Below are 25,563 nucleotides of genomic sequence, written 5' to 3'. Positions count from 1 at the left end.
CAACCCGACACGACACGTTTATCTAAACAGGTTACACATATCATATCGTGTTACCTGTTAAGAAAACGTGTCGTATTCGGATTTGAGTGTTTGAGCTAAACGTGTCATATTCGGATTTGATATAAACAAGATTATGTCATAAACGAGTTAACACGAATTCCACACACACGCCTACACTTTTTACCATTCTCGGCTCAATTGAAGCTTAAAAGTTTACTTTTTTTCCTTTTTTTTTTTACTGACGTGGCAGTGCCACGTGATGTCATGAACTGCCACGTTAAAAGCTTCTCTTTTGTATTTCTCAAACGTAAAAACCCTAACTCAAAAACCCTCATTCCATTGTGTAGCTCAAACCTCAGGAGACCCAAAAATGGTTCGCAGCATAAAAAACCCTAAGAAAGCCAAGAGAAAGAACAAGGTTTCAAGTCTCTTTCTTGACTGTTTTTCTGTCAGTTATTTCAATAAGTTTTGGGGTTTTTTTCTCTGTTTTTTTTCTCTTCTTCCACAACCATCTAATTTTTGTGTGTGCAGGACTCGAAGAAAGGAGATGGGTCTTCGTCTTCTTCGGGACCGTCGATTCCGGCGAAGGTGTGGCAACCGGGTGTGGATAAATTGGAGGAAGACGAGGAGCTTCAGTGTGACCCTTCTGCCTACAATGCTCTCCACGCCTTCCATATTGGGTGGCCATGTCTCAGGTGCTGTGAATTCTTTTTGTTTTCTGTTTGTTTTCTTGGAAAGTAAAGGGAAGAGGTAGGGACTTTGGAATTTTGGATAGTGGGTTTTTGATAAATTGGGGAACCCAGAAAGTGTCAATTGGAACCCGAGTTTAAATAAACATAAAAAAAAACGTGGTCTTTTTGTTGGTTTCTGGTGGGTTGAGTAATATTTGATAGTTGTTTTTTGGTCTTGATGTTAAAATTGTGTTGACTTACTATTTGCTATTATAATTAGATTCATTTTGAGAGGTAGGTTTATATTTGATTTGATTCATTTTGAGAGGGTAGGTTTATATTTGATTTGCCGGGATTGATGCACGTTGTTTTCGTACCTTGAGACTTTGTTTGACTGCTTACTGATTGCAGAAAGTGAAAAGAATTTGAATTCTTTTTAAATATTGACATTTTCATTTTTGGGTTCAATTAAAGTTCGTCTACAAAGGTCATTGACTTAGGTTTTGTGGGTAGATAGAAGGTTTAAGCATTTTTTTTACTTGTCTATTTCATTTGTTTAAGAAGTCCCATTTACAGTAAAAAACTTTTTTTTTGTTTTTTTTTTACAGCTTTGATATTTTACGTGATTCACTGGGTTTGGTTCGGACAGAGTTCCCGCACACAGTGTATTTCGTCGCAGGGACTCAGGTGAGCTTTATTTCTTAAAGCCTTGATGTATGGTTTTGGAGTGGACATAAATATATTTTCAGTGTATTCATCCACATATGGAAATGTATGCTTGGGCTGTCCAATTTATTTGTGAATTGGGATTTTTACATTTTTCCTTAAAAAACATAAGGATTTTGTTACTCCAATAAGATTTTCCAAGAATAGTATAGGATCAAAATGTGATTTTTAAGCATATCAAACATGGGCAATCTTTTGTTTTCTGAGGAAGAAAAATGAGAATCCAAATTTTTCTGAATATTTGGGACAGGCGCATTTAAGTTTGTTTGACCTTGTGTTTTATTCCTTAGATTTTTTCTTGTCGCATTTTACCATACCATCTTGGCATCGCTGTTCTTGTTCTGCAGGCTGAGAAACCTTCTTGGAACTCTATTGGAATATTTAAAGTATCTAACATCACTGGGAAAAGACGCGAGCTAGTGCCTTCAAAACCTGCAGCTGATAACTCTGATATGGAAAGTGAGGGTAGTGATAGTGATGAAGATAGTGAAGTAGAGGAGCTTCAAGGATCTGGGGCTCCAATTTTGCAGGCAATGTCTTGTTTCTTTTGACATTTTGTTAATTTCATGACTGACCTTTATCTGTGCTGCTTGTTCTTTACCTAATCTATTTACCTTTTTGGTTTGACTTGTTTGTCTTTACAGTTGCGCAAGGTAGCTCATGAAGGATGTATTAATCGGATACGTGCTATGGCACAAAATCCCCATATATGTGCATCTTGGGAAGATGCTGGTCATGTGCAGGTAATATTTCATGCCCATGTATTGTGGCTTTCTTCATGATTTGCATACCTGTTTGGGTATTTTGTTTTTCCGTTTTTATACAGCATAAGACATCGTGGAATGTTACAATGAAACTTCAGATTCTGGACTCTCAGGTTTATGATATGAAAAAAAAAAAAAATTGCAGTATGCATTGCATATCTACATTGGTATTCATTTTCAGTAATAAACAATTATAAGTGGCATTGGTGCCCCAGAAAGCAAGGAGTAGCAATATATGTGTCAATGACCAAAAAAGATACTCCCTCCATCCCAATTTCAAATGTTTTACTTCTCTTTCTAGCACTTCCCAAAATACATGTGCATTTTCACAAAGTGAGTTTCTACTTTAATTTCCCAAAATACTCTTCTATTTTTTTTGTAAACAAGATGATATTAAAAGTCATACCTCCTCTAAATAAGTAAAGAATGCTTTATTAAGACCACTATATTCTTACACCTTTATTAATAGTCTTGTCTTTTCAAACCAAGACATCTATTTTGGGATGGAAGAAGTATTCAAGATAAGGCAAAATAGTTTAATGAGAGTTACAGTAGTCTTAGGAAGCTATAGCATTATTAATACATGTATTATATGAGCTTGAAAATTGAATTGGTGAAATTTTGTTTATCATAAGAATGGATCATGTATAATGCAGATATGGGACTTCAGCTCCCATTTGAGTGCTTTAGCAGAATCAGAAACGCAAGGTGCTCAGGGAGCTTCTTCAGTTTTCAATCAGCCTCCACTAGTGAAGTTTAAGCACAAAGATGAAGGCTTTGCTATAGACTGGAATCCTAATGTCCCGGGAAGGCTTGTATCTGGTACAGTTAAGAGTATTTTATTTATTCTTATTTTTGTATTTGTTTATGTTTTATTTGTTTCTCCCTAAAGGAATTTCAATTGCTAGTTTCTTAACATGTGTATAATGGTCTAATGCTTTGGTGATGTTCTTCGTGTCTGAAGGGGACTGCAAGAGTTTTATTCATTTGTGGGAGCCTACATCTGGTGCAACATGGAATGTCGATACTACTCCATTTACTGGTCATACTGCGAGTGTTGAAGATCTACAAGTATATATATTCCTGTGAATCGATAGTTGACCTGTTTGGATTTCGACTATATATTGTTGAAACTTATGATTCAATCTGAACGATTTTCCTTTATCTATCTCAATCCTGTAACCATACCTGGTCCAACTCTTCCTGTGCAGTGGAGCCCTACAGAACCCAATGTGTTCGCCTCTTGTTCTGTGGATGGGAATATTGCAATTTGGGATACACGTTTAGGGAAGTCAGCTGCAGCATCTTTTAAGGCACATAATGCAGATGTGAATGTCATTTCATGGAACAGGTGTCTAATAGTTCTGGTTTTCCTCTGTTTGGAAATCCTTACATCTCTCATATTTTATGTAGTGACCTCTTTTGACACTTCCTTGATTCTGATTAGGCTGGCTAGCTGTATGTTGGCATCTGGATGTGATGATGGGACATTTTCTATTCGTGATCTCAGATTGCTCAAGGTATCCCTTGTCTGATCTAAGTAAGATATTGTATCATATTTTTTTGAGAAACCATATGTGATCTTTTGATAAATTCGCAGAGTAAGGACCCTTGTTAGTGGATTACATTGTCAATCTTATTGCCTTTTCATGTGCCCCATCTGTAATAACTTCAATTTCTCATTCTTCTACATCTAGTTATAAATTGTATTGCTACATGTATACATTCAGATCTGTCAAAGGCACATTCCTCAGTGGGGCTTTTTAAGTCTTGATAAAGCTGGCCAAGTTGATCAGTCACTTTGTTTTTTATGCTGTTTCCCTGCATACCTTGGTGCTCTTTATTTTTTTCTTCTCTCATCCTGCTTTGTATTACAATCTTCAGCTATAATTGAAATTAATGCTTTTTATATATATCATCTGTGTACGACTAGATTTTTTTGGAAGTTATTTTTGGGCTCAATTTTTTCAGGAAGATCTGCATATTTTTTTCCTTCTTGTTTAATGTTCCCTTTACACATATACAGCCAGTTATATTATACATTTATGCATTTGTGTGTATATGTATAGTACATGTGTATATTTTGGAGTCATAGAAATGGTTGCTCTCTCTCTCTCTCTCTTGGTGTTTGTTTTAAATAATCTTGAAGTGGAGCAAAAAGGGTATATACATGTGAAGTTCCATGTTTTATTCATTTGACTGCAAGGTTGTATTCTTCCAAAGAAGGATAATAGCTGGTAAAATGGATTTTTTTTGTTGTTGATAAAGCTGATGTGCTAATGTGATTTTTCTGTGGGCAGGAAGGGGATTCTGTAGTAGCACATTTTGAATACCATAAACACCCTATCACATCCATTGAATGGAGTCAACACGAAGCATCCACTTTGGCTGTTACATCAGCTGACAATCAGCTAACGTAAGTTAACTTGTAGGATGGAAGTGTAGTTTTTTAGTTTTTCTATTCTTCTTCTTTGAATGGAAGTTTGTAGTCTTATGCTATGTTTGGCTTCCTTGACTAGAATATGGGACCTTTCATTAGAAAAGGATGAGGAAGAGGAGGCAGAATTCAGAGCTAAAACAAAAGAGCAAGTAAATGCCCCTGAAGATCTACCTCCACAACTTTTGTTTGTTCATCAGGTAATCCCCCTTCCTCTCTCCTCTTTTCAAACTTCCCTCTTAGTGAGATGATTCATCTTGAAAACTCCCTTCCTAGTTCAGCATGTCAACTCAACATTGCTTTGGCTTTAAACAGGGTCAGAAAGACTTGAAAGAACTCCATTGGCATGCTCAGATTCCAGGAATGATCGTATCTACTGCAGCAGATGGTTTTAACATCCTGATGCCTTCAAACATACAGAGTACCCTCCCCTCAGATGCTGCTTAAATCTCTCATATGGTTGTTGCTATGCTTCCGGCACCAAATTGCAAAACATCCACCATATGTTTCCAAGTAGCATTGATGTGATGGCAGGCATCAGCTGTTGATCTGATGCACACATCTTGGATCAATTAAGAATCAAGGGTAATATATATTTTCTGGTTTTTTTTTTTTTAATTAATTAATTTATTTATTTATTGGGTGGGTGTTGTACCATACTCATAAGATTATAGTTGGTCCCACAAGTTTTGCGAAACTTCGAGTTGCTTCAATTTTGTTAGTTTGAAAGTACTTGTCAGATGGATGGGAGAATGCTATTTAGTATGGATTGAGAAACTCTTCCCATGTCTATGATTACTGATTCTTGTTAATAATAGAGAAACCGGCAGTCACAAATATAGACTGTAGATTGCTCATTACCACTAATAAAAATATCGTAAAAGATAATGAGTTTATCCACAATATAGGGAAAAAAATAAGCAAAACTAGAAGAACAAACAAAACAAACAAAATGTTCCACATGACACTGGTATTATTGAAGCCTTAAATTTTTTTTTTTACCAAAAAAAATTTGATAACTGTTTTCTTCTTGCAAGCGATAGCTACCAATCGTAACAATATAATTAGTGTTACATGATAAATATGTTGTAACGATATTTAAAAATACTTCATTAGACGTGATCTCAAACTAATTGAGTTACTTTTCAGACAAATTGACTTCTTTCTACTTCACTTGAAATGGAAATAAGGTTTGCTAGGTATCCCAATACTTTTTTTCAAATTTCCTTTTCCAAATGATCTGGACCCAACATTCATTTAAGAAAAAAAAAAAACAATATAAATCTATTTATTTATTGAATGGACTAGATCATTTGGAAAAAAACAGAAGCAAATTAGGTATCCAATTAGTTATAGTGAAGGGATATTTTTGTCTCCTCAAAAAGTAAAAAGACAAAAATACCTCTACTATAACTAACTAAATATAATGAACTGGAGAGAATCCTATTCCAAGAGAGCAAGAGCAAAAGATTCGGCCCAAAATATTGGACAATATTTTAAATTATTATCAAGAGAATTATAAAATTTTCACTTGAGTAATCAATATAAAGAAAATTTGGGCCGTAAAAACACAAATTATTAGAATTAGAGAATATTATCAACTCAGAATGTCAGTAAGTGAATACAACGGGAAAGGGGAAAATTTATCAACTATGTTACATCAAATACAATAGAAGCCACGTGGCTAAACAAATGAAACTACTATCCCCATCGCCCTCAAAGAGAGAATATTCTTAAGCAACTTTACACCAAATATAACAGAAACCACATGGTAAACAAATAAAACCACCATGCTTATTGCCTTCAAGATAGAATATTTTTAAGCATAAAACAACATCTGCTCTGGTACTATGACTCGATGGGCTTTCCATTTAATTTAGGGAAAGGATCTTGCTTGCTTAAAACCACCACTTTGCTCTTGTGAGCAAAGTACCCTTTCACAAGATTTTTGTATATCAGTATGGCCATTATACATTCCACCTACAAATTTCAAAAGACATTTGGTAAGATTTCCCACCAAGAAAAACAACCAGCTAGAGAGAGTGTCAGTAAGTAGCCATAAACCAAAGATGAGAGGTGAATGGAGAAATAAGTACCTCATCCACATCCATGTCCATCTCAAGCCATTTCAACGCTTTAACAATTACTTCCAACTTCACCTGGTGAGCTTTGGTAGGGTCCTTCTGCTTTTGGATGATGTAACTGCACGAAAAGCATGTGGTAATCATGAACAAATCTTCTGACGAGCGCTAAAATCAATTCAGAAGTATATGTACGTGAGAGGAGAACTTACATTTTCTTCACCAATCTTTGGTAAACTTGGAGTTCTAGCTTTTCTAGGACAAGATATACACCTGATCTTAAGAAACTGATAGAATAAAGAACTCAGTTTTAACTGTCAAGAAAGTTTTTTTATGAACCAATTCTCCAAATTTGCAAAAATAAAAGCAAACATACCGGTCTTCATGCTCTTGAAGAGCATGGCGAAGAAGACGGAGATCTCCCCTTTTTAGAGCTTGCACAACATCCCTGTACTGTTAAAGTAAAAGCAATGTTTATTAGATATGTAAAACCCAATCACAAAAGCTTTAGGCAAATGGATGCTTGTAAGACATTTAAAAGCTTGTTAATCCAAGTACAAACTACTGATACAAACAAGCACATGGACAGAATGGTTCCTTTAATTTAGTTCTCTCTCTAGAGAAAATAACTGATCAATGTTGTCATTACCCATTAGACATATGACAAAACGAGGCAACACCAAAAAATCTCGTCTAATGGAAAGAACTAAGTACTAAAAAATATCTCACAGAATGGTTATTAAAAAATAAAAAGTCAATAGGCATGCCATACCTCAACCAGGTTATACTTCTCAAGTAGCCAATCCTTAGGTAAGATACCCATTGAAAGCTTCACAGGTATCAGATATTTCAGTATCATCCTATTCCAATGGACACAGAAAATGTAAGGGATGCAATCACAAAGAAAATTATATTTTTGTAAATTTCAAGTTTTGACTTTTATATTATCCAAAACTATTAAACGCCAAGACGTTCCACAGTGAAAGCATGTGCTTTTTCTTTCTAGGCAAAGCATATACTTTAAAAAAACCACAGTAGTTCAAACAGCAAATCATTTTACATTCCGATGAATTTACATCTTGAAAAGAGACAAACAAGTAAACAATCTGTCTAAGATATACCAGCCAATTTAAAATTCAAGTAACGCCATCATTTTCAGGAAAAGAGATACAATGATTGTGGACACACTATGTTATTTTCTAAATTGCCATCATCCTGGTCATAATTTCAAAGCTATTGAACCACTATGAGTTCTTAATTTCAATTTGTCTTTCCCATTCTTAATAATCTCTGTAATCAGTGAACTTTCTAAAATTAAGTAGAATATTCACGAGTAATTTGCCAATCATAAATCCAAAAACAGGTATCTTGATCAAGACTTACCCAGCCATAAGCAAGTATTTATGTATTTATATAACACTATAAATCATGAAGAAACCCATCAAATTCTACTTATAATGCAGATATAATATAAATACAGCAAGCATCCAGAACCGAACCTTATGTTAGCTTCCCTGCGAGGGTTGCAATGCATTAAGGCATACGACAATTTATGATCAGCCTGCCAGGTCAGAAAAGTAGAATACATGAATAGTAGACCTTAATTTTGGAAAATTTGCATGCACAGAAATGAGTCTAATTCACAAGGTGCAAGGACAATTGATGCAGTGAGATCAAACATCATAACTAGTAAGCAGCCTATTTCAAGCTAACATCATAACAGAGCTTCAATGTGCACTTGTAGAAAGTTGACATAAAGCAAGGAATACTTAATTAGGCATCATTCTAATGATGCCTAATTAAGTATTCCTTGCTTTATGTCAACTTTCTACAAGTGCACATTGAAGCTCTGTTAATGATGCCTAATTAAGTGTTCCTTGCTTTATGTCAGCTTTCTAGAAAAAGCACCAAGTGCACATTGAAGCTTCTCTCTTATTGTGTGTGTGTGTGTGTGTGTGTGTGCATATATATATAGACACTCACACACAAACACACATAATGATGCCTAATTAAGTGTTCCTTGCTTTATGTCCGCTTTCTAGAAAAAAAACCAAGTGCACATTGAAGCTTCTCTCTTATAGTGTGTGTGTCTGCATATATATATAGACACTCACACACAAACACACATTGGGTCTCCAAACTGTGCTTGCATCCTGTTGCGCCACATGCATCCTTTGTTTTTCTTTTTCTTTTTTGAAGATTTTGTTTGATGCCACTAAAAGCCTACTTGGTATTGCGTTTGAAAAATAGAGCTTTTGAGCAAAAACTTCATTTTTAAGCTTTTGCCAAAAGTGTTTTTTTAGTCATTTTTACGCTTTTTGAATCCTTAAAAGCACTTTTAATTTTTTTACCAAATGAATACTTTTTTCTTCAAGCAGACTTTTTGAGTGTTAAAAGCACTTTTAGACCTCTTAAACGCAATCTCGAATAGGCCCCAAATCAATTAATATTCTTACTCGTCTCATTAACTATATCAAGTGACGTCTAAACATAAGACTTCATCTCATTAACTTAAGAGGAGTTTAATCCACTTACAGAAGGGAAATTTTCATTGAACACTTCCAGACGACCAGTATAATACATGTAGGTGACCTGAATAGAATACCATGATACTCAGCCTCTTAGCAGCAAATAGTTGCAACTTGAGATCAAAATTTGTGAGAAAGTAAATGAATTTGTTTTGCAACCAAAATTAAACTCTAACCTTGTCTCTTTTAGGAAATTCCTCAAAATCAAATATACGAGCAGTTTCAATGCTTCTTATCACACTGCGGCAAAGGTGAACTGTACCAAGCTGCAAAGTAGTGAAAGAAAGGTTATCGTTGTGTAACTCAGCTTGTTCTTCCTTCAGCACTTAAGAAGAGTCAAGACACCTTTAATAGTTAAATCATGCATATCTTTCACATTGCTCTTCTCTTGAGGTCTTAATATAACATTACTCGCCATGAACTCAAAATAAAGTCTCATTTAATTAAATTTTAACCCGCCATGCTACCAAAAACAAATCAAAAGATAGAACCAAATGCCAGGGGAACAATAAACTAAGCTGAAAAAAACATAAATATCACCTTGAAGTAAACTTTGAACAACTGGCAAGTCACATATAATGCTCCAACACGTTTTGGGCCTTTTCCCTACAATATACACATCCTTTCAAAGAATTAGAGGAAACCCAACTCATAATACATATTATTGTGAATTTCTTGAAGTCTAAACAACTTTATAGAGTTGCAGATTGAAAACATAATGTTGACTTCCTTCCTAAGTCCTAATCACAGTTTACCCAGGGAAAAGAGCAACAAATAATACTAAGAGTTTGATTGGCTCTGTGATTTCGCACATCAAACACACATTTTTAAACAAAATCGTACCGCAAGAACCCCAAAAACTTTCATGAGGAACGAGCCAGCGGCCTTCAACTTCTCTGGAGCTTTCCCATTTGAAGTCAATTCCCTGTCAGCCTATAAAACACAAGACTCTTATTTAGCTCTACCCAAAAGACACAATTTCCAACAGAACTACATAACCACAAGTTGATAAAAAAAAAAAAGAAAAAAAAAAAAAAGAATATCTTACTCTCTCTGCAAGAACCCTAATTTCGTAAGCGAGCACATACAGAGCCTCCAAAGCCCAGGCCGACGCTGATTCCCAATTCCGAAACTCTTGAATGAAAGCACTGCATTCAATTCAAATTTTTATCGATCGAAATCATTCCCCAAAACCTAAACGAAATTTGAGTGACTGAGAGTGAAAGGGATTTTGGGGGGAAAACTTACTTGGCAGATTTTTCGAATGCTTGGTAGGCATCGACGAGGTTTCCGAGTCGGTAATTTTGCAGAGAGCGAAATAGATGGGTGATGATTTCGCTGTACTGAGAGAACCTCTCTGACTGCTTAAAAACTCTACTCGCGTCCTGTAACAACAATTTCACAAAACAAAAAACCCTAATTCTTCAATAAACACACACACACACACACACATACATATAGAGTGAGAGAGAGGGGGGGACCTGGAAGAGGATGAGAGAGTCGGCAAGAGAGAGGAGGAAGGGGTGGTTGGAGGAGAGGGAGAGGAGGGAGCTTAGAGAAGCGCCGTCCTGGGACGAAACGGCGTCAGAGAATCTGTTCAGGTACTCTGTGATTCGCCTGTATGCCTCTTCCATGCTCAGTTCTTCAAAGTTGAGGATTCAACAAAAACCCTAACGGATAGTAAAGCAAAGATCCTGCAAGGAAAATACGAACGAAGGTCAGAAGGTGGTTTGTGTCGCTGTAAAAAAAAAAGTCACCGCCGCTACAAATGAACTCCGCGAAAGGGTAAAAGGCTCTACGGAATTTAAAGGCAGAACGACGACGTTCCATTTGTTGAGGCGGTATTCCTGCATATCCACCGTACTTTTGCTCAAGTCGTTTTATTGAAGAGTATACTAGTGACATTGTGTATTTTAAATGATTTATTTTTTATTTTTTTAATAGTCAATATAAAGAGTTATTTAAAATACGTATAAAATGAGCATAAAAAGTAATATTATTAAATCCTATCAACAGATCAATGAACATTCTTCATGTTCATTTTACATTAGTAAACAACTTAAAACAAGTCACATGAATTACCACAAAAAAAAAGAAAAAAAAAAAAAAAAGTCACATAAGTGTATACAAGCATATATAAAACGGGTGTGAAGAGTGAAGAGCTTTTTTTTTTAGGCAAATGGATAAATGGTTACAAGAAAATAAAAAATTAGGAGGGGATGGGCTCCGAACAACAAACTTTAATCGAATCACGATGCAAAAAATACAAATAGTAATTAGAAAATGGGCTAAAAAAGTAAAAATGACCCGGTCTTCTGTATCTTATTTACAGCCAAAAAATGATTCGCATAATGCAAATTCTTAAGCAGACCAAAAAACTTATCGGTTAGAATATCTCATTGCTTATGAACAAAGAGAAATGCTATACTTTTCAATTTTTTTTTTTAAAATTGGCTTTTAAATAATGTGTTACTGTCTCATGATTTGGTAACACATTTTTTAAAATAATAAATTTTATGAAATAGTAATAAATCATTTGAAAATTTTGAAAAGTTTATCACTTATCACCATCTTCTGGTTTTAAAAAATATATATATTGCAAAAAAAGAAAAGAAAATCTGTGTCTCTCTCTAGCCAACTTCTTTCCATAAAACTCACCTAGTCCACTCGCATTATTCAATGAAAGTAACCCATCCGAGATAGCAACTCTGCAACAATCAAGCAGCCGAACCAGACCAAACCAAACCCTTGCATTTCACTCCAATCTCTCTCTCTCTCTCTCTCTCTACAAACAAGAACAGAACACGCATCTTAGAACCTTGAGTTTCCTTCAAATCAAGCTGGAAAAAACCAGAAGATTTGGAAGAGAGACCAATTTTTGGAACATGGGTTCTGATTCTTTGTCCATCTTAGCTCCAGCAAAGCCTACACCAGTACCATTACCAACCCAAGAAGAAGACTCATCGAACCCATCCACGGCGCTGCTTTCTTTCAACACCGACTCTTCCTCTTCTTCTTCTTCACCAAAAGACCCACCTCACAAACCCACCACAACCACAATCATTTTTATCTCCCTCCTTCTTATCACCTGCATTGCTCTCTCCGCTGCCATCGCCTTCGCTTTCCTTTTCTTCTCCTCCTCTGCCTCCTCCTCCTCCTCCTCTGCACCTGCCACCTCACACACCTCCTCTTCGCCCGAATCCCAAGCCCGTCCGCTCACTAAGCTCGAACGTCCTGTAGTTTTGCTGATTTCCTCAGATGGGTTCCGATTTGGGTACCAATTCAAGACTTCCACACCGAATATCGGCCGCTTAATCTGTAACGGGACCGAGGCCGAGACGGGTTTGATCCCGGTTTTCCCGACCTTGACTTTTCCGAACCATTATTCTATTGTTACTGGTCTTTATCCTGCTTTTCATGGTATAATTAACAATCATTTCTTGGATCCACGCACCGGTGAGGCTTTTAACATGGGGAGCCATGAGCCTAAGTGGTGGTTGGGTGAACCTCTGTGGGAGACCGTCGTCAATAATGGGTTGAAGGCTGCCACGTATTTCTGGCCTGGTTCTGAGGTAAAGAAAGGTTCTTGGACTTGTCCTGATAAGTTTTGTATGAATTATAATAGCTCTGTTCCTTTTGAGGAACGGGTTGATACCGTTTTAAGTTATTTTGATTTGCCTGGTAGTGAAATTCCCCAATTTATGACACTGTATTTTGAGGACCCGGATCATCAGGGTCACCAGGTGGGGCCAGATGATCCGGAGATAACAGAAGCTGTTGCTAGGATTGATAGGATGATTGGAAGGTTGATTGAAGGTTTAGAAAAAAGAGGAGTTTTTGAAGATGTTAGTATAATTATGGTAGGTGATCATGGGATGGTTGGTACGTGTGATAAGAAGCTGATTTTTCTAGATGATTTGAATCCTTGGATTGAGATTCCGGCTGATTGGGTCCTTTCCCATTCGCCTTTGCTGGCGATTCGTCCACCTCCGGGTGTTAAGCCAGCGGATGTTGTTGCAAAGATGAATGAAGGATTGAAGTCGGGGAAGGTTGAGAATGGGAAGAATTTGAGAGTCTATCTCAAGGAGGAGCTGCCTGCTAGGCTTCACTATGTGGCCAGTGACCGGATTCCACCAGTAATAGGGTTGATAGAAGAGGGGTTTAAGGTGGAGCAGAAGAGAACAAAACGGAAAGAATGTGGTGGAGCACATGGTTATGACAATGCGGTCTTCTCCATGAGGACCATTTTCATTGGCCATGGTCCTCAGTTTGCAAGGGGACGGAAAGTCCCATCTTTTGAGAACATTCAGATATATAATTTGGTCACTTCGATTCTCCAGATTCAGGGTGCTTCCAATAATGGATCTGCAGTGTTTCAAAAGTCTATTCTTTTGCCAAGTCCCTAAAGTCCAATGGTAAACATTTATTAAGTGGAGGCAGCTACTAAATCCCAAGGTTGGACCAGTTGTCAGCAAGATTTTTTGTAACATGAAGGAATGGGATTATGTGCTCACAAAGATGGATGGTTATGGATAGCATCCAAAGGTAACAGTATCAGTTGTTTTAGAAACCCACGAGCTGCTTGTTTGTTCATGCTTGGTAACATAAATAATGGTATTCCATCTACTTCCTATCGTCTGATTTTCAAGTATTAGATGCTGCACAAGTGAAAACCGAACCTGGCATAAAAAATTATGTATTATATTTTTGTGTAGTGCTATAAGGATTTCCTTGATGCAGAATGTCAGTAACATTTGGATATACAACTGTATCTCATTTTTCATTTTCCATACCTTCTTGATGCGTATTATTTTCATTTGCTTGGAGTTTGCAATCGTTTAAATTTATAAAACTTTGCAGTAATTCAGTTAGCTAGCTGTAGAAGGGTTCCAACAAATGCATGTCTTCTTGTGTCCTATGGATGTGAATTGAGGTACATGTGGAAAAGGCAAGACAGTGTAGGGTTCTTTGTGGTTTTTGGGAATTTGGATATTGTGTTTCGTCGCTGTTTTGGGTTTTCTTTTGCTTTTTATTTTTTATTTTTACTTTTGTTCTTGTTTGGTGTCCTAATGTATACTTCTGGTGTACTTAGATGCGCCTCATGCTTTTTTATAAAATGCACTTGATTACCTATCAAAATATATATATTTGCCTGATCAGTGCTGTTTGGTGATGTTCACGACAACTATAATTTGAATAAGCCTGTCTACCAAGTTAATCTTAGCTCCATTTCCAGTGGCTCATCCGTGCAATTTATTGTCATGTCATAGTGTGCTTGTGCTGGTATCAGCAGAGGGCAGATTATTGTTAAGCTTTGCAGTCTTATAATTGTGTTCATCCTCTCATGGTAGATAAAAGGAGAAAATTGGTGGGTTTTAATTTGTAGGATCTCCTTGGTATCTGCTTAGATCCTGGACTGTAACATTTGATCATTCAAAGCACTGGATAAACATCTGTGACTCTGTTTTATTTTCATGGTATGGAATTGACATCTGATTCTAGGTTATGTGGACTGCAGGTCATTGCCTTTTCACATTCAGCAAATTTTTTCTTACTAAAAAATATATTTTAGCCTCAGAATCAGGGTTGCTTCTTAGTTGCATTATCATGATATGGAATTATTAGCATGCTTGATTTAGAGGACATTATAGCCCTTCTATTGTGGATGGACATCTCTATTGGCACTAAAACCAATTAATCGGTTTCTAACGTTTTGATACTACTGGTATGCAAATTTCTTTAGAGGAAGTTTCCTTCAACCTATTCTAATATGTGACAAGTGTCATTTAATATTTTTGGATTTCTAAAAAATTAATGTTTGAGTTCCTAGATTAATGGAATGACAATAAATGACTGTTAAAATATTAAAAAAAATGTGAGAAATGACACTTGTCACTTATTAAAGTAGGTTGAAGAAAATTTCCTTCAAACCAATTCAGAGGAAATTTCTGTCCAACTTGAATATCTTTTTTATGAGTTGTGACTTTTTGGTTGTGCTTGTGCCCATTATTTCCTGACCATGCTAGTTCTTGCACTCAATTTGTACTGCGTGTAGTTTGCAGAATGAAACCAATATTTTTTATTGGAGAGCAAAAGCATAAATGAGAGGCCAAGCTTAATTTTGATAAGATCATGCCCCCCGTTCTGTACCAAGTAGTACGTGTTGTCAACTTATTGGCTACTTATGAGAGCGGTTTCCATTGATGTCACTCCCTATTGAAACTTCTTGGTGGCAATCTTCCATAACCTTGGATTTAAAGGAATGCTGGGAATAAAATTAAGGGAACTTTAAAGTTTTAACAAAATAGATGTTCCAATCTTCAATGATTGCTTAAAATGAAAGATAACCATGTAGGCGACTTGCCTTTATCAGTGTTGGGTCAGCTCACAAGATTGATGTTGATGTCACAAACTCTCTCCATTTTTTTTGTTTTTTTGTTATAATAATTTTCATAATCAGATATAATTTAGTGTTTTTTAAGGTCTTATCATCCATCCCTACCTTGTTTCGTCTACCTTTAATACTATTCATGTAGTGCGGTCCACAACCAATTTTCTCATGTATTAAATGTTGTGGGGATTATGCCATATAAAATCAGGAGATAGAAGAATAACAAATAACATTACTCTTTATTATCATACCTTAGTTTTTCTACAAATATTACATAAGAAAAATACTATATACTATAATTATATCCTACAAGGCTGACGTGTTACTCCAAACTAGCCATTAGATTAATCATTGTTAAATAAACAAAAAAAAAAAAAAAATTCCAATGATTGAGTTAGAGTATCATATAAATATTGTTGGACAATTATAGACTAAAAATATAGTATATAGCATCATAATACAATTCAATATAACAAGATGTAACTCTTTCTCTTACATTTTATTATATATTTCTTACAGGTATTGTTTCTTTTTTGAGTTAAAAATATAAATTGCTTTTGTGTCTTATAAATTTTTGTTGTTAAAGTATTAATTAGATTATTAAATTTATTATTTTCATCGATTTAAACTTTTAAAATAACTAATAATTCAACATACTATCATAGTTATAAATGTAAATATACAATTTACAAATAACATTGTTGATATTTGATAACGCCATTGTTAATCAGGACAATCTTTTCTTCATCTAGTACATAATTATTATTATTTTTTTTTTTCAAAGCCAAACAAGGAAAAAGGAAAAGGAAAAGGGACACTACAATGATATTATCAAATTATACGACAGTCGTATAATAATTTATTTAATAACATTACTCAACATAATTATTTGTCTAACATTTTGCTTTTCATTTGATCAATTTTCCGAATTGTATATAATAAAGACAATGCTATATATCATATTGATATCCGTCTATACTAAAATTTGTCATTGGATTTTTTTCTTCTTTTAACAAAGGCAGATAAAAGGGTGAATTGACAATGTCACGGTCGAATAGTAGTGAAATAATGGTATGATATATAAATTTACTTTTGTAAAATATTTTGTGTGGTATATAACATTAATTTATAAGAAAACACATTAAATCCCTTGAAAAAAAAAAAGGGAAGCATCCAAACAGGGCAGTACCTGGGTGGGTAACCGGCCAACCGCTACAAAACTAACAAAAGATTGTAGGCCGACATAAAAGAAAGAAAACCGAACAAAATAATCGTGGGAAGCTTTCCCTTGGTACGATATATCTGGTTCACACACGCACAACCCGCACACACGAGGCCACGAGATAGTCTTTATACACACAACAAGAGCCTCCAAAGCCCCAGAGATTTTTCATGGCGTCTCGTGGGTGCCTTTGACCTCATGTTCATGAAGTAGTGCAATCCAATTAAAGTTTTTTCTGAGTTTGGTTTCAAAGCTCGTTCTCTATCTCTCTGTCTCTCTTGCTTTCTGTTTCTTTGTTCTTTGTAAATGGCTGATGTTATTCGATTACCATTCCATTCACTGCGTTTCTCTTCTTCTCTGCTCACCTCCTTCGCGTCCTCCTTGAATAGTCTCCAACCAGGTCTCCCACCGATTCAGAACTTAGATAAGAGGGTTGTTTATCCTCTTTTGTATTCTTCTGCCGGCGATTTTCCCCGCCCTGCTTTCAGACCCAGAAAGCAGTTGGTCTCTTTCAAGGTGAACACTTGCCATTTCTTTTATATAATTTTGAAAACTGATTGAATTTATGAGGACCCATTTGGTGGAATTGTTGGATTGTGCCATGTTGTATTTCAATTGGGTGTTTTGCTAGAGCTTTGATTAATAGTTGTGTAATTTTTGGAATTTTTTTTTTTTTAATGCACATGAAAGTGAATTTAGGAAAACCCATCTGTTAAATTTGTTTGATGATGATATAATGTGTTGCAATTAGGAGTTCCATTTGCAGTCGGAGTTGAAATCAAGACTTGACCCACTGAAGAAAAAGTTGAAATTTTGGTGTTTGTAGGTAGATTATTATTTTTTTTTCCTTTTGTTTCATTGTTGCTCTTACTTAAAGATGATTACTTTGGTTTTGATGAGTTTGTGCTAATTTGCTGAATCTCAGTTTGCCTACCTTGATCATAGAATTTCAATTCACTAAAAAAATCTTACAATGGGAATTTTCACTCAATTCTTAGTGTTGCTCCTTAGAGCATTCCCAATGGAGGAGCCATATTTTTATGTAAAAATATGGCTCCTCAAAACTCACTTTTATCTAGTTTAGCTAGTCATTTTTAAATGTTTCTATATCCGATTAGCTATATTTCTATCTATTCTATTAAAATATTATTAAAAGTAAGAAAAGTTTTGAGAAAAAGAGAACACGTGAGAGGAAAAATGGAAAAAAATTTGGGAAAAAGAGAACATGTAGAGAAAAAGTAGGAAAAGATTTGAAAAAAAGAGAAAACAGGTGAGAGAAATAATGAAAAATAAAATAGCTCCCTTGAAAAGTGCTGCTACATTTAGCTTTTTTTTTAGTTCTTCCAATCAAATATCTATTTTACATTTTTTTTTGGCTAATCCAATGTAGAGGGTTTTTTAAACATTTGAAGAGCTATTTTAGATAAAAGTAACATTTGGCTCTTCCATTGGGAATGCTCGTATGCTTTTATTTGTATAATAATTTATTTTTATGGATAAAAGTTTAGTATCCTCGTGCAGTATGAGCTAAAAGTTTAGTTTTAAAAAAAAAAAATTATTTTATAACTAAATGCTCTATTGGGAATTTTCCTACTCTTTGTCAGCCTTAAGAAGGTTTCAACTCTCTAACAAAAATGTCACTCTTGGGAGTCCTTTGACGTGATCAATGTGAACTTGCTTGCAAGAAACAATGCAGTCATAAATTTGGGAGGGAGGGGGGGTTTTGATACGCCATCTTATTTGCATAGTAATTTCTGTAGTAATCAATTTTTGGCTAATACCATGAACACAAAATTCTGGCACAGTTGTTAGAATCATCGCCTCTTTAAAGTTACAATTGGATGATCTTCTACCCAACAACTACGATTTTTTTGAGTCACATTGTTACCTTTAAAATGCTTTTTATATCTTGCACAGCACTGAGAGGCAAGCTCAAAGTTGCAGGCTTGCTTACTTCTGGTCCTTCTGGACAGGATTTGTGAGCTAGAGGTTGGCAAAATCTAGCTGATAGATGTGTGTGCATGCGTGTGTACGTATCTATGTGTATAAAGTCAGTTACTTATTGCAACTTGTAAAACTCTCATACATGTAATTCTCTAAAAATCTGTTCATGGATTATGTATAAATGGTATTCATGGAAAATTTCAGTTTCCCTTCCCTTGAAAAGCCTTCAACTTGCAAAATTGGTAGTCCCTTGAAAATTATTGTCACATTTTTCATTGTTTCTTTCTTTTTATTACAAGTCCTTTGGTATTTGGCAGTTTCATGAATTACTCAAGTCTGGCATGAGATGTTAGTAGGGGAGAAAAACTTCACGATTCCTTTGACATTATTTTGAAGTTTATATATTTGTTAGTTTTCCTAATTTTTTTTATTTCTTTATTATGGTTTCTAATGTTTGTTTTGTATGCTTGACTAAAGGTTCAAGCAACTGTGACTGAAACTGACCAGCCAAAATGGTGGGAAAAGAATGCACCAAATATGGTTGACGTTCATTCTACACAAGAATTTTTGGGTGCCCTAGGTCATGCTGGAGATAGATTAGTTATTGTAGAATTTTACGGAACCTGGTGCGCTTCTTGCCGGGCATTATTCCCGAAGGTAAGTCCCGTTGTTAGTCTACTGTGTGCTCATTATATTAGTGCGTTCTTCCTTTTTGAGATTATCTCAAACCTTCACTGTTGACAAAAATATGCTACTATTGACATTCTAAGCATCATGCTTCCAACAACTTTTAAATAATTCCAGACTAATTTGCAGCTGGGTATGTGTTGATCTGCCTTGGGTTGTGGAACAAGGGGACTTAAAATTTTGCATTGCATTCTATGCCTTGTCAAAGTCAAGCTCAACCGGACATTGCATATTGGGCGTGAAACTAGCACTGAGGCCTTTTTTTTTTTAATTATCTTTTTAAAAATAATTCTTTTGTGAGGTTGCCATGTTGGAGACCAATGCTTGTGTTAGTGTGCTTGTCAGGTCTTGAAGGACCAAATGAATATAGCATATGTTTTCACTTCTTCTCTTTTTTTATTTGATAAGTAATAATCAAGTTTTATTAGCTTTTTTTTTTTTTTTTCTACACAATTATACTGAATCTAGCAAATCACAGGATCTCTGTGCATGTTAGAGTTGAATTGCTGGTGAACTACCAGCGATATATCTTAAAGTAATCTTGCCAAATATTTTATTACACTAATGATCGCATGAGGTATGTGATTTATCAGATTAGTCCAAACTGTAGTCACGGCATTGATATGCAAACTCACTCTTGGTAACCTGAACTGTATCGTTTGGAGTCTATGTAAATGAAAGAATTATGGTTGTGGTACTATCTGTGTAGAATTCTGAAAGTGTTAGTTGTCAGCAGCCTGTGTTTTTCTTGTTCTCTTTTTCTTTTTAGTATGATATTCCACCCTCCCGAATAGAAAAGTAAAAGGAAGCATCAATTATGAAATTTGTTATGTGTATTCAAATTTGGATGTCCATGGAAATTGGTGGTTTTTCATAGGTTTGAAATGCAACTGTTTTGTGTGTTTTGGTGTCCTTGAATGAATTAAGCAATTCAATTAGGATGGTGTCTAAGCGACTGCCTATTGTTCTCAAAAGTCTAAATGTATTAGGAATTAACTTTTGTGAACTTGGTATATGCATTGACATGGTGGATTAATTTGGTACACCCAAATGCCCTCAGTCCCTTGCAGAATAATATTGTGGGAGATACTTTTTCCTGAGATAAAACAGCTTTCAGGCATAATTATAGATAAACCTCACAAAGCATACTGAAGGGAGATGAGATTTTTGCCCCTGGTTCAGAGGAACCTTTAATAAAAAAAAGTTATTGTTCGAGGAAAATTTTAGATCTTCTTCCTTTTGAGACTTCAGAAAAATGTGGATAATAATTACTATTTCTAATGCTGTTTCTGGAAATACTTTTGGTGTTTTGAGATGTTTGTGTCCTGATATTGTTGTGTAATGGATCTGTCAGCTCCGCAGAACAGCTGAAGAGCACCCTGAAATTTTATTCCTGAAAGTCAATTTTGATGAGAATAAGCCGATGTGCAAAAGTATGAATGTGAAGGTGCTTCCTTATTTCCACTTCTATCGTGGAGCTGACGGACAACTGGAATCATTTTCTTGTTCACTTGCAAAGGTAAGTATTCTAACTTCAATTGCCGCTTGCTTTTATTGAAACCGGTGTCGAGCCCCATAAATAAAAATTCTCCAATGGATTATTGGGAGCATCCTGCAAGAACTACATGGAAATGGAAATTTCACATTTTCTTCTTGGGAAATAAAACATACTCTTGAAAGAAATTTATATTTTAGGACCCCATCATCGAATTAATATCATTCCAAGTTTCTAATGGGTAATGGCTGAAAGATGTAGATCCAATTTATAAAAATTATGAAAGATTAAGAGTATAGTATAAAGTGGTTGCATAACTATCTAGATAAATCATGAAATGGATGCTTTTCAGCATCTTTAGAATTGTATAGCATGAAAGCAATGCGATGATCAGTTATCTTTTATTAGTCATTATTAAGAACCCCTTGATCAGTGCCCAAATCTTTCATGTGGTAAATTCCCCTGATTCTCCAAAATCTATTTGCAGTTTCAGAAGATAAAGGATGCTATTGAAACACACAACACGGCCCGATGCAGCATTGGCCCGCCCAAGGGGGTTGGGGATCTTAAACTAGAACCCTCCGGCGCTCCAAAGGACAAACCAGCAGAATCAACATCAGTGTAAAGCTTCCTCAATTCAGACATTTTTTGTGTTAATTTCTATCGGTGGTGTATATGAGGCACACCAAATGAACCTCTTGGGTCAGCTATCTATCAACTCATATTCTGTATATTTGCGTTTTCCTTTGTACAAGAATACTATGCAGAAGTTGGTATCCTACCATATTCTTTCCCATTCATGATCTGGCCATTATTTATATATATGTAACTCTAAACTCGGTGAAAATGAAATTTGCAGGTTCTGAATTTATGCAAGTCATAGTTTTTCTTTACCACAGGATAACTCATATTCAAATCCTTTATAATGAGAATAATAAGCTGAAAATTTCTGTGTGGCACTTGGATCAACAATTGGTTTTGCAGCTTCTTGCCAAAGAGGTTGTGAATGTGATTAATGGAAAACGCTCGAGGTTCGAATCTCCTGACAACCTAGTATTCGGGCGAGGAACAGTTCTAGTGTTCAAGGTTTATTCGCACGATAATGTAGTATAACCTAATGATTAGTTGTACGTACGGAGCTTCTTCTTTTTTTTCTTTCTTTTTTTTTTTTTTTTTTGTTATGCAAAAAGAAGCATTATGGATGTAGACATGGACATAACACAAATTATTCATTTGATTGGGAACATATTCTACTCCGATAAAAAATAGTACAAACTATGAAGCCAAAACAAGGAATCTGATGAACTAAGAAAAAAAATATCAATGTCATCAATAGGAGAAAGAAAATGTCTTATAATGGACCTTTTTTTAATACCATCCATAGATTTTTTTTAAAAATGCATTGGGCATTACAATTGAAATTATTTCCCTGAGTGCATGTCCTTTTCACCTAAACAAAATCTTTAACATGTGCCTAAACCTTAAAATTTTAGAAAATCCAACAACCTTAACTCAAAAGTCTCACCTTAAATCGTGGACCCCGAAAACCTTGAAGCCCTAATTTCCAAATCCTAATAGCTCAATTGATGTGGACCACGCCTCATGAAGTGAAGGTCACTAATTCAAATCCTCCCTCCTCTTGTGGGGACGTGTTAAATATTTTATAATTGAACTTCTCATAGTTTTAGATTGATGTGGTCTATGAATGATTGGAGTGAAAATGTGCAAATGCAAAATATAGTTAGGGTCCGTTTTAGAATGCCTTTTTAAAAAAATAATCTGTGTTTTTAAACCAAATCGCAATTTTGGAGTGTTTGAGATTGCGATTTTAAAAACGCAAATTTTAAAATTGTGAAAAAATCTGCGATTTTTATAAGCTGACTAGAGGGTGCTTATTTGAAAAAGTGCGAATTTAAACTAAAATCACGATTTCACTTAAAATAATATTTGGTGCAATATTTACCTATTTGGCCATGAAACCGCTAATGTTATCCAAACACTTAATTGATAAAAAAAATATATCTTTTAACATGTTTTACCAAACACCTATGCAATTTTAAAAAATAAAAATTTTAAAAACGCAATTTTTAAAATCCCACTTCCAAACAGGCTCTTAATAAAAATACAAATTTCAAAACCGCAGTTAAATATTTAATAAAACTATTATTTGATCTTTAAAATCATGCAATTCTTTCACATTTTCAAACCCACTTTCAAATATAATTTTTTTTTTCCGTAATTTTTGTTCCCTTTGGACGGTTCGACCCAATAAACACACGGTCGTTGCGAAAAAGAGTCTGAAGCGAGGAACACCTCGATTTTTATGGACCTTCTTCAGTTGTTCTTTATATTCGTTTCTCGCTTCTGAAAAAAATCTGAGAGAGAGAGAGACAGAGAGACTGATAGAGAGATGAAGAAAACTCTGAAGCTGAAGTGAGTAGACATATGCCCGCATACCGCTCAAATCCGAGGTAAGGATTTCTGTCCAAAGATTTCATATTCATTGCTATGGCTTGAGCCCAAAAACTAGGCATATTGGTTTCTGTGTTGATCATACTATTCGAATCTTATCAAACTGGGCACAAGCCATTTGCCAAAGCTCAAAAACCCGTCTATTCTCAATTGGGTTTCTTCCAATTTTGCTGAAAACCACCCCATATCATCAAAATCCTCATTTTGGCCATTCCATGTACAAGACCCAGAATTTGCCCTTGTTTTAATGTGTTTTTAGTTATAAAAAAGAACAAGTGTGAATGCCAATTTGCAGTAGAGCAAGAGAACCCAGCAAATCTAGTGGAAATGGCAAGCTATCTGTGGAGGAAATACGCAGACTATGTGTACACAAAGTGGGAAAGGACGATACTTTGGGACATGATTGATCCGTACAGGCGACCCAAATCGTTTAAACCTCTGGTCACAATCTATATTGCTGCTTTCTATACTGGGGTCATTGGTTCTGCTATCACCGAGCAACTCTACAAGGTAAACCATTCACTGCTGGAAACACTTTGCCAGGTCTCTTTTTTCATTGTTCAATTATGTCATATATATTTGAGTTGTTAGACCAAAGACTTTTCCTTAGTATTCTTTTTTTGATGAGTAAAATTTTGTTATGCTGTTTCTTTGTAATGCAGCCTAATGAAATGTGTGTGCGTGCGGCTGTGTTTGTGTGTCTAAATTTGGTGGGAAAGAAATTGAATTTTCGTATCAAATAGTGCACATCAAGTAGAAATTGATAATTAGAGGAATCAGGGAGGTAGAAATCTTATTCAATTTGGCCAGTTTGAAAATAGAGTATGGGAATCTGATTGGGTGCTTAGAGTTCAAACAAATGCTTGAAAAGAATATACGGCTGCTTGTTTCTTTTTGACATATTGAAACCTACTATGAACTTATAGAGCTCAGTTCAAACAAGATGTTGCTTGTGTTTTATATTGCATTTGATGTGGAGCTTAGAGGGATGGCTTTGTTGTTGCTATTTGTGGCTCATCATCCTTTTTCACAAATCTCATCATGATTAATAATTGAGGTCTAGATGGCTTATTAAGTGAGTTTCAGATTGAGTTTCATGGAATTAATGGGATCCTCTCCAAATGGAGAAGAACCATTTCATGATCCATATTAGATTTTACAGCATCTAACGGTGTACGTGGTGCCACATCAAAATTTTCTAGGATCTATTTTAAGAAGTGTGCCTTGTGGCATCGTGCAGGAGAAGTATTGGGAAGATCATCCTGGGGAAGCTGTCCCTCTAATGACGCCAAAGTTCTATGGTGGACCTTGGAAGATATTGAAGGGCGAGGCCATTAAACCCAATCAGTGAAAGGCACAACTGCAGTTGGGGAACAGTGTCAGAGTTGCTGCCAATTTTGCTTTTTTATTTTATTGTACAAATGATAAGGTTTGATGGGTGTATAAGAATTTGCTGTTGCTTGAGAAAAAAATTGAAGAAAATCCTAAATGTGATGATGCTTTTTATTGAGAAACTATTATGTTGGGAGTTTCTACCATTTCACTTTGCTCCCGACTGGTATAGTTATTTGTGATTTATATTAAACCCCAAAATTGCCTTTCCTTCTTCTTCAAGATTGATCCATGAAAGGTAGGTTTTCTTTTGGTTTATTCACCTTTTCTGTAATTGCATTTGATGCTCACCCTTTCTTTGAAAATTGTTATCAATCACCAACATCTAAGAGTAGCTGCCTGCAGCCAAGGAACTATCCATAATGGTTTCTAATATATGAACAGCCGTGGAGATTTTGAGTGCAGCTCTTACCTATTCTTATGTACTTTCCTTCCCGAGCTGCATACTGATGCATTTTTTTTTTTGCAATTTTTACCATGTCAAGTGACGAAAATTATGTGTATTAATGTGCTTGATTGCAATAGACAGTTTCTACTATTAAGTCTTAACACAAAGATCTCGATGCCTGAATGTGATATGTCAGAAAGTTAATTATATGTTGGCTAGATGGATTGTCTACATTGAGTGAGTGGATCATAAAGATGTTGACAAGTTTTAAGTTGGATTATTTATTAGGTAAGACTAAGATTTATAAGTGATTCTAAAGAGTTTCAATATTAGTCTTTTTGGACTGATAATACAAACATTGTTAG

At 35.3% G+C, this 25,563-nt stretch overlaps 5 protein-coding genes across 5 annotated transcripts in view; 4 read left to right on the top strand and 1 right to left on the bottom strand.

Annotated features, from left to right (window-relative positions):
• The window catches only part of LOC132165347 (uncharacterized protein At4g29660), a 79,071-nt gene extending 54,039 nt beyond the window's left edge, over window positions 1-25,032 (top strand). Inside the window, exons 2-4 of the mRNA XM_059575870.1 lie at window positions 23,327-23,417; window positions 23,714-23,928; window positions 24,659-25,032. Coding sequence (XP_059431853.1) covers window positions 23,746-23,928; window positions 24,659-24,769 — 294 coding nt within the window. The 5' untranslated portion in view covers window positions 23,327-23,417; window positions 23,714-23,745 and the 3' untranslated portion in view covers window positions 24,770-25,032. The remainder of the gene's footprint in view (window positions 1-23,326; window positions 23,418-23,713; window positions 23,929-24,658) is intronic.
• On the top strand, window positions 322-5,388 carry LOC132165658 (protein HEAT STRESS TOLERANT DWD 1). Its single transcript, XM_059576309.1, has 12 exons — window positions 322-418; window positions 532-695; window positions 1,280-1,358; window positions 1,745-1,927; window positions 2,042-2,140; window positions 2,818-2,983; window positions 3,126-3,232; window positions 3,373-3,512; window positions 3,609-3,681; window positions 4,462-4,577; window positions 4,681-4,798; window positions 4,914-5,388. Exons 1-12 carry the CDS (start codon window positions 371-373, stop codon window positions 5,043-5,045), a joined length of 1,425 nt encoding a protein of 474 aa, XP_059432292.1. The 5' UTR covers window positions 322-370; the 3' UTR covers window positions 5,046-5,388.
• LOC132166708 (enhanced ethylene response protein 5) lies at window positions 6,144-10,956 on the bottom strand. The gene is made up of 13 exons (XM_059577577.1): window positions 10,689-10,956; window positions 10,456-10,592; window positions 10,256-10,355; window positions 10,051-10,140; window positions 9,748-9,813; window positions 9,384-9,473; window positions 9,215-9,271; window positions 8,179-8,240; window positions 7,452-7,539; window positions 7,056-7,132; window positions 6,892-6,966; window positions 6,695-6,800; window positions 6,144-6,578 (listed from the first exon to the last, which is right to left on the bottom strand). Exons 1-13 carry the CDS (start codon window positions 10,839-10,841, stop codon window positions 6,447-6,449), a joined length of 1,233 nt encoding a protein of 410 aa, XP_059433560.1. The 5' UTR covers window positions 10,842-10,956; the 3' UTR covers window positions 6,144-6,446.
• LOC132166534 (uncharacterized) lies at window positions 11,848-13,999 on the top strand. The gene has a single exon (XM_059577363.1). The coding sequence runs from the start codon at window positions 12,093-12,095 to the stop codon at window positions 13,611-13,613; it is 1,521 nt and encodes a 506-aa protein (XP_059433346.1). The 5' UTR covers window positions 11,848-12,092; the 3' UTR covers window positions 13,614-13,999.
• On the top strand, window positions 16,881-21,839 carry LOC132166696 (thioredoxin-like 2, chloroplastic). Its single transcript, XM_059577566.1, has 4 exons — window positions 16,881-17,336; window positions 19,242-19,421; window positions 20,806-20,970; window positions 21,434-21,839. The coding sequence occupies exons 1-4, from the start codon at window positions 17,127-17,129 to the stop codon at window positions 21,569-21,571; spliced, it is 693 nt and encodes a 230-aa protein (XP_059433549.1). The 5' UTR covers window positions 16,881-17,126; the 3' UTR covers window positions 21,572-21,839.
• Window positions 25,033-25,563: the final 531 nt, after the last annotated feature.

This window comes from Corylus avellana, chromosome ca11 (assembly GCF_901000735.1).
Source record: "Corylus avellana chromosome ca11, CavTom2PMs-1.0".
NCBI classification, from domain to species: Eukaryota; Viridiplantae; Streptophyta; class Magnoliopsida; order Fagales; family Betulaceae; genus Corylus; species Corylus avellana.
This window is presented reverse-complemented; position numbering and strand designations above follow the sequence as displayed.